Below are 17,424 nucleotides of genomic sequence, written 5' to 3' on the forward strand. Positions count from 1 at the left end.
TCACGGCCTTCTCTTCTGCATGAATCGAATCCTTTTCTTGCAAAGAATGCTAACGTTACTTTGTTCTTCTTACCTCAGCCAGGGCCGGCTCTAGGGGGCATGTGCAAGCTGTGCAACTGCACAGGGGCACCAAACTTCAGGGGCCACCGCACCAATAGATATCCTTAATTTAATAATACTCTAAGGATGGATACATATTTGCGTTGCGGCCCCTGGCATGGATTTGTTGCCTCCGGCTCTGTTCCACTGTAGCAGTGTTTTTTGCAATGATGTCTATGTTTCACAGCACTCAATGTTTTTCTCTTTGTTTATTATTTTAATTTTTACATGAACCACAGAACCCAGGGGCAAGCAGAATACAGGGACCGAGTCGGCGGGTGAACCACCAGTTACACAGAGCTCCTCTACTGAGGATCCTGCTGCTGTCCCCAGTAAGTCCAACAGTGCTTGTTTTTTCCTCTGTAATGTGTCTGCAGTGCTTTGGCAATTGACAGCAACCAAGTATGCATCCAGAATGATGTTTGTCTAGTATTTTTGTAAACGTTAGTATACCACTACTAGTCTTGTGGGTATTCTTCTATCTCCTATGGAGTTATATACATATTACACAACTATGTAACTATGCACACGAAAATTGGATGTTGGTACTGATAGGCAGGTTGGACCTTACTTACACCTCAGTCACAGAACTCTGAGGAACGCACAATTCACTGAACGTCAGCCTATATGGCCTGAGTCATTGGTCAATTATTCAATTCACACTCCTGAACCCCAATACCAAGATGCCGAATGCTTTTAGGACACAAACCGTTACCTAAAAAACCCCCTTTTGCTCACTCACTCGTGTGAGTCTCTAAGACAACAGACACTGAAAATAAACTTCAGAGTCAAAGTGGTCATTCAAAAGCTTTATTTTGTTAGAAGTAAGTAAGTAACATCAATGTTTTTAAGTTGTTCCGTCAAATACGTTGAAGGGCCCACCAGAAAAAATCCAGAGTTAAAAAAGGCATAATAAAGTAATCAACATTTGTACAGCTACTAGTGCACAATAGGGAAATGTGGCAACTATCGGAGACCTCTCACCAACGTATACTGGTCAGATATTCCTCTTTTTTTGTAAGCTATGGAAATGTCCGCTTCGTAGAAGGCAATCTTCTCACCTGCCGAAAAATAATGACAAAAGTGGTGCACGTTAGACAGTATGAAATACATTTATGCCAGTTTTATGCAGCCATGCTAAAAAGAAGTTGTAACCTGTAAGCAAACTCTATTCCACAATCCACATAGAAAACTTAAATACGGGCCCTTTTACTTTCCCACCTCTTCAGGTGTATGCATTGAACAATGATGTGTTGCCCCAGAGCGTCTTCTCGTACTGCGCAACAAGCTGCGAGTTAACATGCGCAAAACTGGATACATTGATGTACAAAGGTTACATAGTTCACTTCCAATTTCCAAGGACTAGAGTAGCAGGACAGATGAGATGAGCTTGGGTACCATACCATAACAATGAATGCTAATATGTGTAGTGACTCTGCTGTACTATGCAATGTGGACTCATACTGATTACGTACGTTGTACTTAACTGTTTTGAAGAACTCCATTCTTGGTGAACAAGTACAAAGGGGGCTGTGCATCCATCTAAAAAGGTGTACTTATTTTTATAGGTGCAGAACCCTTACCATCGACCAGTGCCGACGGGGACAGCGGCGCAGCTTCAGCGATCCCGGCGGGGACAGGAGGAACAGAGGCACCTACACCAGCAGCAGTGGGGGGGGAGCCAACAGCGGCGGGCGATGGTAAGTTACATTCAATAGTGATCTGCATTACTTGGTGGGAGGGGAAAACTTTCTCACTGTACTCTACTGGAAAATATATGATGTTACCTTTACTTGTCATTAGCATGCTAAGCATTACCACTACAGTAATGCAAGTGGCTGATAGCAGTCGGATGCATGGGTTGTTGTTAAAGCATGTAAAGGGGAAAACACAGCTGCCAGCGTGGTTGGGAGACACACCCAATACCGGTGGTTAGTGGATAGTCTCAGCAGCAGCGGTGTTTTGGGCAAACCCGAAGGCAAGGGAAGGAGGGGACGACTGGGTGCATGGGTCGTTGCTGGTGAAACACAAACCAAATAAGGTTTGTTGCGCGGTATAAAGTATTATAGTCTTTACTAGACATGTGCTACTAGCTGCCCCCTGTTAATTAATGTTACTTTGAGAGTGTTCCCGCCTTCCCGGAATCAGAGTATATAATACAAAAGGAGATATGAAAAAGACAGGTGTTCGTTCTAATGTGTGTGACCGTTGAAGTACACCCATGCTAATAGGGCAGGCATAATGCCGTGCCAAAAAGTCCAAAAAATTAATAGAGGCTGTAGAATGTTCAAGATAGACGCAACACAATTTCTGGTACTCAGCTTGCTTGCTAGTGCTACTGTGCCGCCCACTATGTGTTGAATCAATGTTGTGTTCTTGATTTGCGGGGAGTTTGGATTACAACAATTCTGTTTCTTTCTTTATAGTTACTCCTTCCCAAAAACCAACAAGGAAGGAGTTGGCAGTCCGGGCCCGGCAGCGGAAACTGCAGGCAATTGTAGAGGCCTACCGCCGGCTGGTGGATCAGGCCGAGGAGGAGGAGGAGGAGGCGGCGGCAGCAGCTGCTGCCTCTTCCAATGCCCCGGGCCCCAAGCCTGCAGGACTACGTCGCCGTGGTCAGGCAGCCGCCCGCCGCCGCATTGTTACATCTTCGGCGGCCCCCCCACAATAACAACAACATGCATGCAAGTGTAGGTGCCGTGATTTCAAAGCAAAGATTCTCCGCCGGGTAGCGAAGTTGGAGGAGGAGCGGAAGAAGCTGGAGGACGGTCTAGAGGAGCGTGTGAAGATAATGGTGGACAAACACCTGAAAGCCCGCCGGCTTTGAAATGGACCCTGTTTTTTGCCCCTTTTTTAATCCTTTTGTTGGTGGGTGGGATGTGGGAGTTGGGGTGTACATTTGGGTTGAAATTTGGTTGGGGTTAGGGGAGGGTAGGGACAGCTCTGGGTCAGGGGGTTACATTTGTTATATATTTTATTTTTCTATTATCATTATGAAAATATAAAAATAAAACAAAGATATTTTCACAAGAAAACATTTGAAGTTCATTTGTGTTTGTTGGGGGGGTGGAGGGGGGACTGTTTCACCAAATAATGTACGTTGTGCAACATGAACATGAACTACGAACGATAAATTAAGTACTGACTGCACCTGTAGTAGTAGGGTCACAAGTGCATAAATAATTTATATTATTAAATAACATGGGAAAATTGCCCATCACGTGAGTCTGAAGTTACTACTAGTATACTTTAATTCCATGCACATTTGCTCAGAGTCGGCTAAACAATCCTATGCAATGCATTGCATCATTCCTTTAATATACCTGTCCTAGTTGTCAGGGAAGAGGAGCTCGTCCTCAAACTCTGTGCGTTCAGACAGAAGTAGGTCATGTAACCCAGTAGTGAGGACGTCTTCTTCACACTCGCTTTCTTCATCCGGCGGTGATTCACGTACTTGATAGTCTGGTGGTATGAAGCGTTGATTCATTTTTATCATTGTCAGCCGCTCCACGCTTTTGGGGGAGAGACTAGTCCTTTTCGATGTGACAATGGCACCAGCAGCACTGAAAACCCGCTCAGAGGAGACACTGGCTACAGGACAAGCCAGATACTTTATCGCCAGCCTGCTCAGCACTGGCCACTGTCTCCTTCTTTCATACCAATAGACCAATGGGCTTTGCTCCATGAACACCTCTGTTGTGTCATCCAGATAGGCCTGAACCATCCGCTCAATGTTCATTGGTGCTCGGCTTTGCTGGTCCTCTTTTCCCTTTGCAACAGCAACGGACTTACCCATCCCTTTCTGTAGAAAAAAAGCAGTTATGCTTTTGGTTGGGTCTGCTGAATCAGATCGTGTAGGTGCTGCTTTTGGTACTGTTGGTGCCTGCTGGAAAGCAGACGCACTGCTCTCACGCTGTGAAGAACTTGCGTCAGGAGTACTTGGACTGGCCTGGGCTGGCAGTGGCAGGCCTTTAAGTAACAGCCGTTCAGTTTCTAACTCATTAGCTTCCGCAGCTATGGAAGTTTTGTACTTGTCAACATCCTCATCTGAAAATGGAATTACTTCGTTACTGCTGACAAATAATTTGTACCGTGGATCCAAGATTGTTGCAGTTATGTAATGTTCACCTGACACAATATTGTTGAGCCTTACATTTTCACACACGCGGTTGACTAAGCCCTTGGCTAAGGTATATGCATCAACTTTTTGTTCGTCACCTTCGTATGTTTGACAGACCTCCTTCACCTGTTGCTCAAGCATGTACAACAATGGGATGGCTTGGCCCATAGTACAGTCCTCCCTGCTAACTGCACGTGTGAAGACCTCAAAGGGTTGTAGCATCTCTGTGATGCATTTAATGAGGTCCCACTGCCACATCTCAATGGTCAGGGCTTTAAGATTAACAGTAGGATCCCCTAATCTTCTTGACATGACATAAGCATTCAGTGGGATGTACTGCTCAAAGAGACGCTCAAGCATGAAATAAGTTGAGTTCCAACGTGTTGGGACCTCCTGGATCAGTGCTTTGACTGGCAACCTATGCTCTTGCTGAATGACCCGTAGCAGCTTCCGTCCTTTGAAAGAATGGTTAAAGTGCGTGCATATTCTTCTGCAGATGGCCATTATGTTGCTGACTTTGGCTTCATTTTTCAGAAAGTCTTGCACGACTAAGTTTATGCAGTGTGCCAAACAGGGTACCCTGAAATAATGTCCTTCTCTCATTGCCTTCACTACATTACTGCCATTGTCGGTGGAAACAAAACCAATCTTAAGGCCTCTTGGTTTCAGCCATTCAAAGACCTTGTCGTTAAAGTCAGACAAAATGTTTTCAGCAGTATGACTTTTGTCCATACCAAACATGGCTATAGTTGCATCTCTGCGCGTATCATTAAAAATTCCAGCAACGTCACGGAGGCCTGAAGTTAACTTGTCTTTAACACCTGCAAAAGAGATCCAGTGTGCGGTGATGCACATGAAATCTGTAGCATCGCAACTGCTCCACATGTCTGTTGTCAGGTGGATACAATGGACAACACTCTGTTGTAAGGCTTTCCCAATCAATTCCAGCACATCGTGGTGTAGTGCTGGAACAGCCACTCGGGCAAAATAGTAGCGACTGGGAACGTTCCATTTTGGGCAGAGGGTTGCCACTAATTCCAGAAATCCAACAGCCTCAACAAATGAAAATGGGAGAAGGTCCAGTGCTAACATTTTCGCAAGTTTGGCATTGTATAAACGTGCTACTGGGTGGTTCCGCTCGTACTTTCCCTCCTGCCTTAACATGCTAGGAATGGTAAGCTGCTTTGCATGTTTTTGAGTTGTGCTAGACGGACCACCTTGCATCGCAGACTTTGCACTCCTTGGTGTTTCCAGCTGACTCTGGTGCCACTGAGAAGTTGCAGATGCGGAGGATGTGGACTTTACCACTCCAGTGCTGGCGACAGGGGTCCATTGTGTACCACTCCTAGATAGAAGGTCATCGTCTCCCTCTTCTTCTATCTCCTGGTCAACCATGAGTGGACCTTGTACCACTGTATCCCCACCAACACGAGTGCTAACATTTTTTAAGCTTGCAAGGTGGTTCTCCCACCTGATCACGTGTGTTTTTTTCAAATGGGTCGTTTGGCCTCCAGTCCCATAGTTTGTACCAAGCTTACCACGACTAACATTGACATGACAAATGGTGCATACAGCAATGTTCTCCTGAACTGGGTGAACCGTAAAGAAGTCCCACACTGGGGAGGTAAACTTTTGTCTCCTGCCATAGGAAGAGGAGGACCCACTGCCAATGCCGGATGGACTGGAGGATTGTGGAATTTCACTATGGGACAGCTCAGTCCTAGTACTGCCACTACCTCCTTCTGTTGAAGTGGCGCTTCTGCTGGATGTCGGATGCTGCCGGGCCTTCGCTGTTGAAAAAATTGGAGCTGGTGTTACTTTGGGTGTTGAGTGTGTAGGAGTTATGCGTGGTACCTGCTCATCAGTCATTGCAGCATTTCTGGATAGGGTGAAAATGTTGGTCTCTACATCCTCTGCACCAGGAATAACGCTTGTGATGATGACAGTGTCAGACCCGTCTTTATCACCAGCAGTATCCTGCTCACCTACATCGACCTCCATAAGTTCAAGCCTGCCTGGAAACTTCCTTTTTCCTAGCATGGTCTTCTTGGGATGTCTCTCCTTTGAATGCGCAGATAGTTGTGGCTGCCAATCCGTATCAAGGTCATCGGAAGGGATGCTTTGCGAAGAACTCGATGCACTAACCCTCCTTTCCCTTGGTGAATTCAAAGGAAATAGATCACCTACAGAAGTGGCTTCCTCTTCTTCTTGCTCGGAAGGAGGCTCTACTTCCTGAACTGCCCCGACTTCGGGAGGAACAACTACTACTATTTGGTGCGGAGATGGTGGTTGTTGTTCTTGAGGAAGTACTATTGCGGGCTGGGGTTTTTCAACAACAACTGTTGCGGGCGGTGGTTGTGGTTGTTCAACAACTGTTGCGGGAAGTGGTTGTGGTTGTGGGTGAACAACTCCTATTGCGGGCGGTGGTTGTGGTTGTTGAACATCTACTGCTGGTGGTGGTTGTTGAGCACTTCCATCTTGCGTGGATTGTGTACTACTTTGAGACAGCGATAAGTTTAGTTCTGGCTCAGTATCACTGCTCGCAAGCAGAAGGCTGGCTACCTCTTCGACCCTCATCATGTGCTTGGCCCTGGGATGCTGGCTTGCCCCCACTAATGCAGATGTGCTGGTCCCAGCTTGCACCCCAGACCCCGCTGCTGCAGGCGTACCTTTTGGGGTGCCAAAAAAGGTTTTGGGGTCCATACCAGACTTAAGTGACACTTCCTTCTGCTGTTCCTTCTTCGCAGCAACTTTCTTTGTGGTGGAGGACCTGGTAGCTTTCTTAGGGCCCATCTTCTTCTGATGTCAGTCAGCTCACAGCAGCACAAATTGCAGAGATGTCTGGTCAGATGAGTCACACACCACACGTGGCGTACAACTGAAGGACGTCCGTCTGGCAGTAGAACGAGCGATGGATGAAAAAACAACCAGCACCTCCTCAGTCTTTTTTGTGCACCTACAAGTAAAGAAGGCAGAACAACATCAGTCAAACAAGCAGTAAGGCAACATGAACAATTGAAAGACACACAGGTCAATGTATAAAAGACAAAACAGAAGACTAATAATACCAGTCCAGCAGCACCACAGCTCAAAGGCCACATGAAGTCCAGACAGAACCAATAAAGTCAAGCAGGCCTATAGATACCAATGTGGACAGAAAAACGAGGATGCCTGCTGCACATGACAGGTTAATGTGCAAGGAATAAATAGCCCATGGCTAAGACAGAGGTTGTAAACCTAACACCGCAAAAACACATACAAAGAAACCCCTGCCCAGGCTCCCAAAACAACAACCAAATGACAAATTCTGTTTTTTTGGGTGCACAAGAAAGACCTGCAACATTTTTGAGAAACTTTTATGCAACTCGGGACATATTGTCCGCGAGAATGCTAAATCGGCATGTTCGGCAGCGCGAACGGAATAAAAAGTCGTGTTCGCGTTCCCGAGCAAGTACATTGAGTGCGCGAACAAGACAAAAAATGTAAGTTCCCGCGCTCACACTGTGCGAAGTTACCAAAACTACCCAAGCTGTATTCCTAGGGTTACCTAATGGCAGAAATTGACAGAGTATTTAAAGTTTAAACACACCCAAAACCAGAAATACCCCACACATAAAAATAAGATTTTCTATATCAATCCAAGACATCCATGATTTTCACATTAAGGGTACACCACAAAAACAGTTGATTAACTTTCATGACCCTACTATGAGTAGTACCTATGGCCTACTGCCAGAGTAGGCCACAAGGTTGGAGGCCTATGCCTATGGCAAAAGCACAAAGGAAGGACACACAAAATGGCCGCCGACATAGGGCCTGGCCACCAACAACAACATGGCAAAATCACAAAGGATGTATACACAAAATGGCCTCCACCACATGGCCTGGCCACCAACAACAACATGGCAAAATAAATCACAAAGGAAGCATACACAAAAAGATCACCACCATAGGGCCTGGCCACCAACAACAACATGGACAACTTTACAAAATGGCCTCCACCACATGGCCTGGCCACCAACAACAACATGGCAAAATAAATCACAAAGGAAGCATACACAAAATGGCCGCCACCACATGGCCTGGCCACCAACAACAACATGGCAAAATCACAAAGGATGTATACACAAAATGGCCTCCACCACATGGCCTGGCCACCAACAACAACATGGCAAAATAAATCACAAAGGAAGCATACACAAAAAGATCACCACCATAGGGCCTGGCCACCAACAACAACATGGACAACTTTACAAAATGGCCTCCACCACATGGCCTGGCCACCAACAACAACATGGCAAAATAAATCACAAAGGAAGCATACACAAAATGGCCGCCACCACATGGCCTGGCCACCAACAACAACATGGCAAAATAAATCACAAAGGAAGCATACACAAAAAGATCACCACCATAGGGTGGGGCCACCAACAACAACATGGACAACTTTACAAAATGGCCTCCACCACATGGCCTGGCCACCAACAACAACATGGCAAAATAAATCACAAAGGAAGCATACACAAAATGGCCGCCACCACATGGCCTGGCCACCAACAACAACATGGCAAAATCACAAAGGATGTATACACAAAATGGCCTCCACCACATGGCCTGGCCACCAACAACAACATGGCAAAATAAATCACAAAGGAAGCATACACAAAAAGATCACCACCATAGGGCCTGGCCACCAACAACAACATGGACAACTTTACAAAATGGCCTCCACCACATGGCCTGGCCACCAACAACAACATGGCAAAATAAATCACAAAGGAAGCATACACAAAATGGTCGCCACCACATGGCCTGGCCACCAACAACAACATGACAAGAAAGAGAAGACAGACAATAATGCCTATGGCAAAGGGACAATGCTTTGCTTCAGAAAATGGACACACCACACCACCGCCCAAATTGGTCACCCCACCCAAAAAAAAAAAAAAGAAATTACATAGAGGACAGAAAATGGAAGTGGTCCATGCTCCAAAAAGAGAAAACTACAACCAAAATGACAACATAACATAAATGAGGACTTTTTGGGTGCACAAGAAACACCTGCAACATTTTTGAGAAACTTTTATGCAACTCGGGACATATTGTCCGCGAGAATGCTAAATCGGCATGTTCGGCAGCGCGAATGGAATAAAAAGTCGTGTTCGCGTTCCCGAGCAAGTACATTGAGTGCGCGAACAAGACAAAAAATGTAAGTTCACGTGCTCACACTGTGCGAAGTTACCAAAACTACCCAAGCTGTATTCCTAGGGTTACCTAATGGCAGAAATTGACAGAGTATTTAAAGTTTAAACACACCCAAAACCAGAAATACCCCACACATAAAAATAAGATTTTCTATATCAATCCAAGCCATCCATGATTTTCACATTAAGGGTACACCACAAAAACAGTTGATTAACTTTCATGACCCTATGAGTAGTACCTATGGCCTACTGCCAGAGTAGGCCACAAGGTTGGAGGCCTATGGCAAGAGCAAAGTGGCTGGAAACATTAAATGGCCGCCAACACATGGCCAGGCCAACCACAGAAAGTTAATACAATGAACTCATGCATGCCTACACACTAACTACATGGGGTACTAGGGTCAGATATTGGCTTAAAAATTAGAAACATTTTAAATTCCACAAAATGCAATGTTAGAAAAAAATTACAATTTGGGACCTCATGAAAGTACAGGCCTCCATCAATAATTTCATTCCAGGATTGAATACTGTAGTTAAAAAAAAAATCAAATCAAACAAGCACAAGTCTACATCACTCATACATTACACAAACTTACTTGAAAAAGAGAATTCCAATTCAAAAAGTCCTCATTAAATCCAAGGTAAATCAGTAATGCAGCCAACACAGACAGAAAGTGATCCTTCCAGCTCAAAATCCAAAGGAAAGTGAGCACCACATGGACAAAGCACTGGGAGGAGCCTGGTGGACAGGAACAGGAAGTTGTAAACTCAAGAGCCCTTCCTCCTTACTCTTCAAAACAAGAGTAGAAACAAAAAGAGGGGTCCTTCCCCCCTAAAAATAAAGCCAAAGGTACAACTTTAAGGTTTTTTGCTTTTTTTTCCTAACCAAAATGGTAATTTATTATGGTTTTAACATGGTCGCGAGTTATTCTGTGCAAGAATGCAGTTTCTGCGTGTTCGGCAACTCGATCTTACCAAAAAGCATCCTCGCGCATCCTTATGACGCTATCGCGCATCAAAATGACGTTATCGCGTTCGCACAGTCGCACGGGACTGTGCGAGAGTGTTTCCAAACATGGTGGCACAAGCGACCAGGAAAAAACGAACGCAGAACGAAGGTAAGCCATTGCCGCGCACGCGATAATGTTATTCAGCGCGCGAGAACTACGCTACGCACCGGATCGCGGAGTTATCGACAGCTACGCGTTCTCCGCGGAACGCGGAGCTGCCGAAACTCCGCAAGCTCCGCGAACGGAGCGTAGTTCTTCGCCCAGGGTTAGTCGGCATATGCTTTTCATAATGCCGATTCAGGGCATTGGTGCAGCTGTAGTCTCATGATTGTAACAGCTGAGAGAAGGTTCGCTCGCGGGTCAATACGGTTTAATTCTTTCCGGATAATAAGCTCGGGGGTAACGCGAGTAAGGAATAAGCGCAAAGGTTGCCGGTTCGGTTCCCACTGCGGGCAACTGGCATAATTTTAAGTGACGGTGGTAGTATAATTATTAAGGGTGTCCCAAACCTGTGGAAAGTGCCGTTAACTGCGATATGCGGCCGATGTTGAGGGCGCGGCCAGAGGCTGGCTTAGCCAGGGCAGGGTCAGTAATTTAACTTTTATGCTTCCCGAAAGGTGCCGTTAATTACAAGATGCAGCGCGAGGTTGGGTGCGAGGACAGATGCGTGCGGAGCCAGCGCTTGTGGCCGTCTCGGTGTACAATGTGAATGATCGCACAGCGTGGCTTTGGGGGCGTGGCTAAGGAGGGCGGTAGGAGCGAGAAATGCTCTGATGTCTATCTCGGCTTACAGCTGGTGTTACTCAGCGGGAAGGTTGCCGGATCGATGCCCACGACGCGCGACTGCATTAATGACAATACATGCGGGCAGGGGGGTGTAATGTGGTATTCTGGACAGTGCGATTTTTGGGGGGGTGGCCAGATGGTGTGACAGAGCGGGAACAGGCTATGATGTATTTCTCGATACCTGCAAGAGCATGTGGCACGTGGGGGAGCAAGGCAACGCGAGTATGAAATAGGGGCGTGGCCTGCTCCCATAGTACTGAAGGAAGCATGTGACAGTGTGGGCCACATGATGGGGAAAAAGATACTAGGGTTTCGTCCGTGAGTTTCAGGTTTCCACCCCGCCCGACCAATCCAACATCCTATTACAGCAATTAGCGTAGCGAGAGGCCCGCTTAACATTTAGGGAAGGCCTTTTGGTCCGGAAAGGAAATATTTTGCCATGTGTGGCCTATCGGGTGTTGGTCTCACCAGGCGAGCAGGGGCAGGTACGTCCTTTGAATCGCCCGGGGCTGGTGGTAAAAGATGGGGACGACCATCAGGTGGTGGGGGGATGTAATTATGGTGAGTTTTGTGATGGTAACAATCTTTTGTTTCTGCTAGCAGGTGGTAGCATGGCGCCTAAACGCGCTCCCGCCAATTCCCGGAAACCGGTGGATCAGAAGGATTTTCAAGCCCTGAGTGAGCTTTGGAAGGCAGCAAAGCGGCATGGCATGGAAGTGGCGCTTCAAAATTTGTCTGCCGGGTCAGAACAACAGCCGGACGGCAGGGCATCAAAACGGCAAAGGAAAGTCCCAGCTCGATATAGAGAGGGGCAACAGGACAAGGCACGCACTCAACCGGCGGCAGTGGCTTCTGTGGGGGGGGAGTCTACCAGCCAGGACATGACGGCACGTAGCACAGATAATGCAGCACAGGGGCCTGTGTTAAATATGACAGTGGGTGCTGTGGGGCAGAGCATCATGGCAATCTCCACAACAGCAGCATCAGTGGGGCCTCCACAAGTGGGGGGTGCGCCAGAAGTGTCGCAAGCGGCAGGTAGTGCTGCGGCCCTGCAGCCCCCGGGGAATGTGGCAGGATTAATTTAATTTAATTTAATTTAATTGTGGGTTTATATAGCGCTAGAATTAACTCCCGGAGGAGTATCTCCGCGCTTCGACCGCTGGGGAACCCGTCCTGGCTCACCCTGAGAGATGGTCCCTAATGGGTATCTCTAAGGTGCGACCAAGCATCCCCGCCGGTCTGGGGGGCCGTTGTGAAGATGAGGCAAGCTAATGCCCAGAGTTGCTGAGTGTGGTCCCTGACTAGAGTAGGCACCGAGGCGAGAATTATCGAGCCCGCTGACCCTGATCCACGACCCTGCCGCGTCGGGAATCGAACCCTGGTCCCGGGCCGTCCTCTGCTTACGGGTCTGCCGCCTCTAACCAGTGAGCCACACCACTCCACAATTAATAGTACCGCCAACACATGGGTCAGGGGTGCCTTCAGGGGTTTCAGGGGGGGTGCAGGTGACTGGAACGTCTGTCGGCCACCAGCCCCCTGTGGCGTTAGGGGCGGCAATTATACCACCACAGGGACCATTGTCAGCAGCAGGAACACAGCGGCAACAGCGAGCGTTGTCCAATCACCCCCTGTGGTGACTCCATTCATTTTTGGTTCTACATCCTTGGTGTTGGCCCCCTCTTCAGCGATTGCTTGGCATGTTCCTTTGGAAATGAGGGGAAAAATTCATAAAGGGGAGTTTGTGAACGTTTTTGATTTGATCAACGCAGGGGTGGTCCCAAGTCGTCCAAAAACAACTAAAGAGAGCAAGTTCAAGCCAAAATCGGTGTGGGTGGAATGGTCATTGCGGAAGTGGGTAACAGGGTTTTGTATCTATGCGGCGATATTAACTGAGAAGACTCCAGCGTTAGCGCCGCAGTTGTTTGGCTACATGTCCTTAATACACAGGGCGGCCTCTGAGTTCCAAGGGTCGGCCTGGATGGAGTACGACACTAAGTTTAGGCAGATGAAAGCTTTCAGGCCAGAGATAGCATGGGACCAGAGGGAGATCAATATTTGGCATGCAGAGTTTAATATGGCTCACACGCCTGGGAAATCGTCTCAGTCCTTTCGATTCAACAGAAGTTTGGGAGAGACAAAATTGGCCTGCTGGCAGTACAACAAGAAGGAATGTAGCAAGGGGGCAGCATGTAAGTTTAAACACATTTGCTCATTCTGCGGGGGACAGGTACATCCTGATTTCAAGTGTTTCAGAAAACAAGGTAAGCAGATAGAGCGTACCTCTTTAAAAGCATACTGCCCAAACACTAATCCCGTGCGTCCTTCGCCAATCCGCAGGCATGTTCTCACGCACCTACTCAGTAAATACAATAATCAGGAGGATGCTTCCATGCTGTATTTTGGTTTCAAAGATGGGTTCCGCATCCCTTCCCGCGCACCTCCTTCATCGGTCCCGCCAAAGAATCAACAGTCAGTTCTGCAACAACGGGAGTTGGCCCGGGACAAGATTATGGGGGAGGTGTCCGTGGGTAGGGTCGCGGGCCCTTTTCATGCTCCCCGTGTGAGGATTTAGTGTGTTCATCCCTGGGGTTGGTACCAAAGAAAGAGCCGGGCAAATTCCGCTTGATTCACAATCTGTCTCACCCAATGGGCCGATCAGTAAATGATGGTTTGCATCAAGATTTGTGCACAGTGCGGTACACCACTTTTGATGAGGCCATTGCAAAATTGCAGAGATTGGGTAAAAGGGCGCTGATGGCCAAATCAGATATAGAGTCAGCTTTCCGCCTTCTTCCCATTCATCCAGAAGATACGCGCTTGCTGGGTTTCGCGTTTGAGGGACAGTTCTTTGTGGACTTGTGTATGCCCATGGGTTGTTCCATAGCGTGCTCGTTATTCGAAACATTCAGCAGATTTCTGTAATGGGCAGTGAAAGACTTTGGGCCATATTATCAAGAAATGGCGATACATTATCGCCACTTTTATCGGCAGGAAACTGCCGATAAAGCGGCAATAATGGGCTTGATAATATGCCCTTGTGAATTCCCATAGAAGCCCAGGTTAACACCAGAACCTGGGCTTCTATGGGAATTCACAAGGGCATATTATCAATATGATAATATGGCCCTTGGTGTCATCAGATGATGTGGTACATTACTTGGACGACTTTTTGTTCATGGGTCTCCCAGGGGGTCAGGCATGTGGGAGGGCGCTGCAAGGTTTCCGGCACCTGGCCCAGGCATTGGGAGTTCCACTGGCTGAAGACAAGACTGAAGGTCCTACCACCTGTTTATGTTTCCTGGGGATTGAGATAGATTCAGTGTCAGGAGAGTGTAGATTGCCACAAGAGCAGGTGATGTCATTCAAAGAGTCAATTAACTCCTGCATTGCGGCCAAGAAGGTTACCTTGCACCAGCTGCAGGTCCTGGTGGGCCAATTGAACTTTGCCTTAAGAGTGATTCCCATGGGAAGAGTCTTTTAAAAAAACATAGCAAGAGCGATGTCCGGCCTACGGGCTAAACACCATCATACAAGGTTGTCTGCAGAAGTCAGGGAAGATTTGGAGTTATGGCAAGGGTTCTTGGATAAGTTTAATGGAACACTGTTATGGCAGCAGCCAGCCTGCAACAACAGTGAGTTGACCCTCCATACAGATGCAGCGGGCAGTATTGGTTTTGGAAGAGTGTTGGGCTATAGGTGGTGCATGGAGCATTGGCCAGAGGAATGGGTTACGTCAGGGCTCACACGCAACGTCACCTTTCTGGAACCGTTTCCCATCATTGTTGCCTTACACATTTGGGGGGCCTCTTTGGCGAACACAAGAGTACTGGCCATTAACAATCAAAACGCAAAAGGCCCGCTGGTGCTGCAGTTGTTGAAGACTCCGATTCGCCTGTGTCTCTTGCTTAAAGTGCATTTTTCTGCCAAACATGTGCCTGGTGTGGATAATACAGCGGCTGACGCTTTGTCTCAATTTAAGATGGCAGAGTTCAGGGCACAGTGGCCTCAAGCAGACAAATTGATGGCGGAGCTCTCGGAGGAGTTATGGAGGTTTGGTGCCCCATCGCCTCAGACCTAATCACAGCAGCATTGGCACCCCAGATGAAACGTATGTACGAGAGGGCTTGGGAGGTGTACAGTGCGACGTTCGGAGCAGGCTTGCAGCAAAACAGATTCACAACAGAAGGGGTGCTGAGTTTTCTGGAAGCCCAGAAGAATCAGGGAAAGTGTCTTTCGTTGGTGCGGAGGCAGTTGTCTGACATCGCTTTCTTCGCCGGGTTGCATAGTGTTAGGGATCCCACCAAAGATTTTAGGGTGCAGAAAGCCATCAAAGGGTGGGAGCGCCTGGTGCCGGGAGTACAGGACACTAGGCGGCCTTTAAATATAGAAAGGTTAAGTATGCTGGTGGGGGCCCTACAGTTAGTGTGCCGTGGTCAATATGAAGTAAACCTATTCAGTCTGGCTTACCTGCTTGTCTTTTTTAGGGCCTTGCGTGTTTCGGAGTTGGTGGTAGCCTCTAAACAGGGTGAAGGTGGATTAGGATTGGCGGATGTCTTGTTAGGTGAGGGGTGGTACATATAAGAATTCGGCGGTCAAAAATGGACGCGCGTGGGAGAGGCACATAGGTGAGGTTGTATGCGGCCCATCAGGTAACATATTGTCCCGTACAGTTGATGAAGGAATACCTTGCAGTACGACCAGCAGTAGCCTCAACAAGGCTTCTATTACACAAGGAGGGGGTGCCATTGACAAGGTCTCAGTTTATCCAGGTGTGTAGGAAGGCATTAACATACCTAGGGGAGGATTCTAGCTAGTTTATCTCCCATTCCTTCCGCATTGGGGCAGCCACCACAGCAGCAGCAATGGGATTGCTGGCTGATGTAATCAAAAAAGTGGGTCGGTGGCAGTCTGAATGTTTTCAGCGGTATGTCCGGCCGAGTCTCGTGTGAGGGAAGGAATGTTGCTCAAGGTACCTATCAGTCAGGCTCTTAATAACAATTCTTTCTCTTTCAGTTGTTTACCGCAAACCGGTGCATATATGTTGGAGTGGGAATTCCTTCATTTGCGGTGCGGAGCAGCAGTTTCGCGGGTCCAGTTTGGAGGCAGCACAAGGGGCTGCGGGGTTGGCACATCACTGGCTTGGGGTGCGGGGGCTACGATTGCAGGATCTTTTCAACCGATTGCACCAAGCAATTGTCTCCGAAGAGGTGCCTCGCCCAGTCATTTTAGTTATACTCGTGGGCAGGGATGACATGCTGCCGCTTGGTTGACAGGGGGTGCGGAAGGCTTTGTTTTCAGTCCTGGCTAAGATTAGACAATTTTTACCAACTACCTTGGGGCTTGGTGGGTCGTCAGCAAAGGCTATTAATAACTCCGTGCGGAAATTGAACTCTTCAATACATAAACTCATACGTGGCTCTTCTATGGGTACAATTAAGCCAAGTTATTACATCTGAAGAGACGAGAGTTGTTCCAGCACAATGGAAAGCATATGTCGGCAAAGGGTGTAGAGATTTTCATTCAGACAGTGTTAGGGGCTATTCTAGAGCACAGTCAGCGCCAGGGGGAGGGCGAGTGCGCTGGGGAGCTTCTCACCCTGTGGCGGAGCACTGACAGTTAGCAAAGAGGCATGCTCAACAAGGGAGGTTGAGCGATTGGATAAACCCCCAGGACAGGGTAGGATTGAAGCGTACAGTAGAGTGGCGGGGAGAGGGACCGGCCTGCCGGCGGTCCTCAACTCTACTGCCTTAACACGTCATTGAAGGACTGAGTTGATTCTTGGGAGGCTACCTGGGTTCAGGTGGTACCTCGGCAGGCCGGTGCATTATGCGGTGCCCTGGATTTCAAGTAAGATAACTGTTCATTGTACCACGTTGTGGCCTGCCGGCACAATGTGCACAGCAGAGGATTCTAGACTATGAACAACTTGATGCTGTGTCACCTGAGACTGCAATTATTATTTCATTGTGCATTTGAGATGTGTATGCCCGAAGGTTTAGCCATTGGTCAGGTACCTCTGAGGCGTTCAGGTAATGCAATTGTTACTGTTAGCGCGTTCTGGCCTGCCGGCATAATGTGCGCAGTTGAGTGTTCCAGAGGATGGACAGCTTAATGATATGCTGAAATGTAATATATATTTTACCATTCTTGTGTTTTGACATATGAATATCACTAAAGTGTGAAGCATGTATATCTTCCGTTTTCC

General features: G+C 47.7%; 1 protein-coding gene across 1 annotated transcript; it reads right to left on the bottom strand.

The window, feature by feature from the left end:
- Positions 1 to 986: 986 nt before the first annotated feature.
- On the bottom strand, positions 987 to 4,952 carry LOC144819754 (zinc finger BED domain-containing protein 6-like). Its single transcript, XM_078677515.1, has 2 exons — positions 3,423 to 4,952; positions 987 to 1,160 (listed from the first exon to the last, which is right to left on the bottom strand). The coding sequence occupies exon 1, from the start codon at positions 4,949 to 4,951 to the stop codon at positions 3,428 to 3,430; it is 1,524 nt and encodes a 507-aa protein (XP_078533641.1). The 5' UTR covers position 4,952; the 3' UTR covers positions 987 to 1,160; positions 3,423 to 3,427.
- Positions 4,953 to 17,424: the final 12,472 nt, after the last annotated feature.

This window comes from Lissotriton helveticus, chromosome 2_1, assembly GCF_964261635.1.
Source record: "Lissotriton helveticus chromosome 2_1, aLisHel1.1, whole genome shotgun sequence".
Lineage (NCBI taxonomy): Eukaryota > Metazoa > Chordata > Amphibia > Caudata > Salamandridae > Lissotriton > Lissotriton helveticus.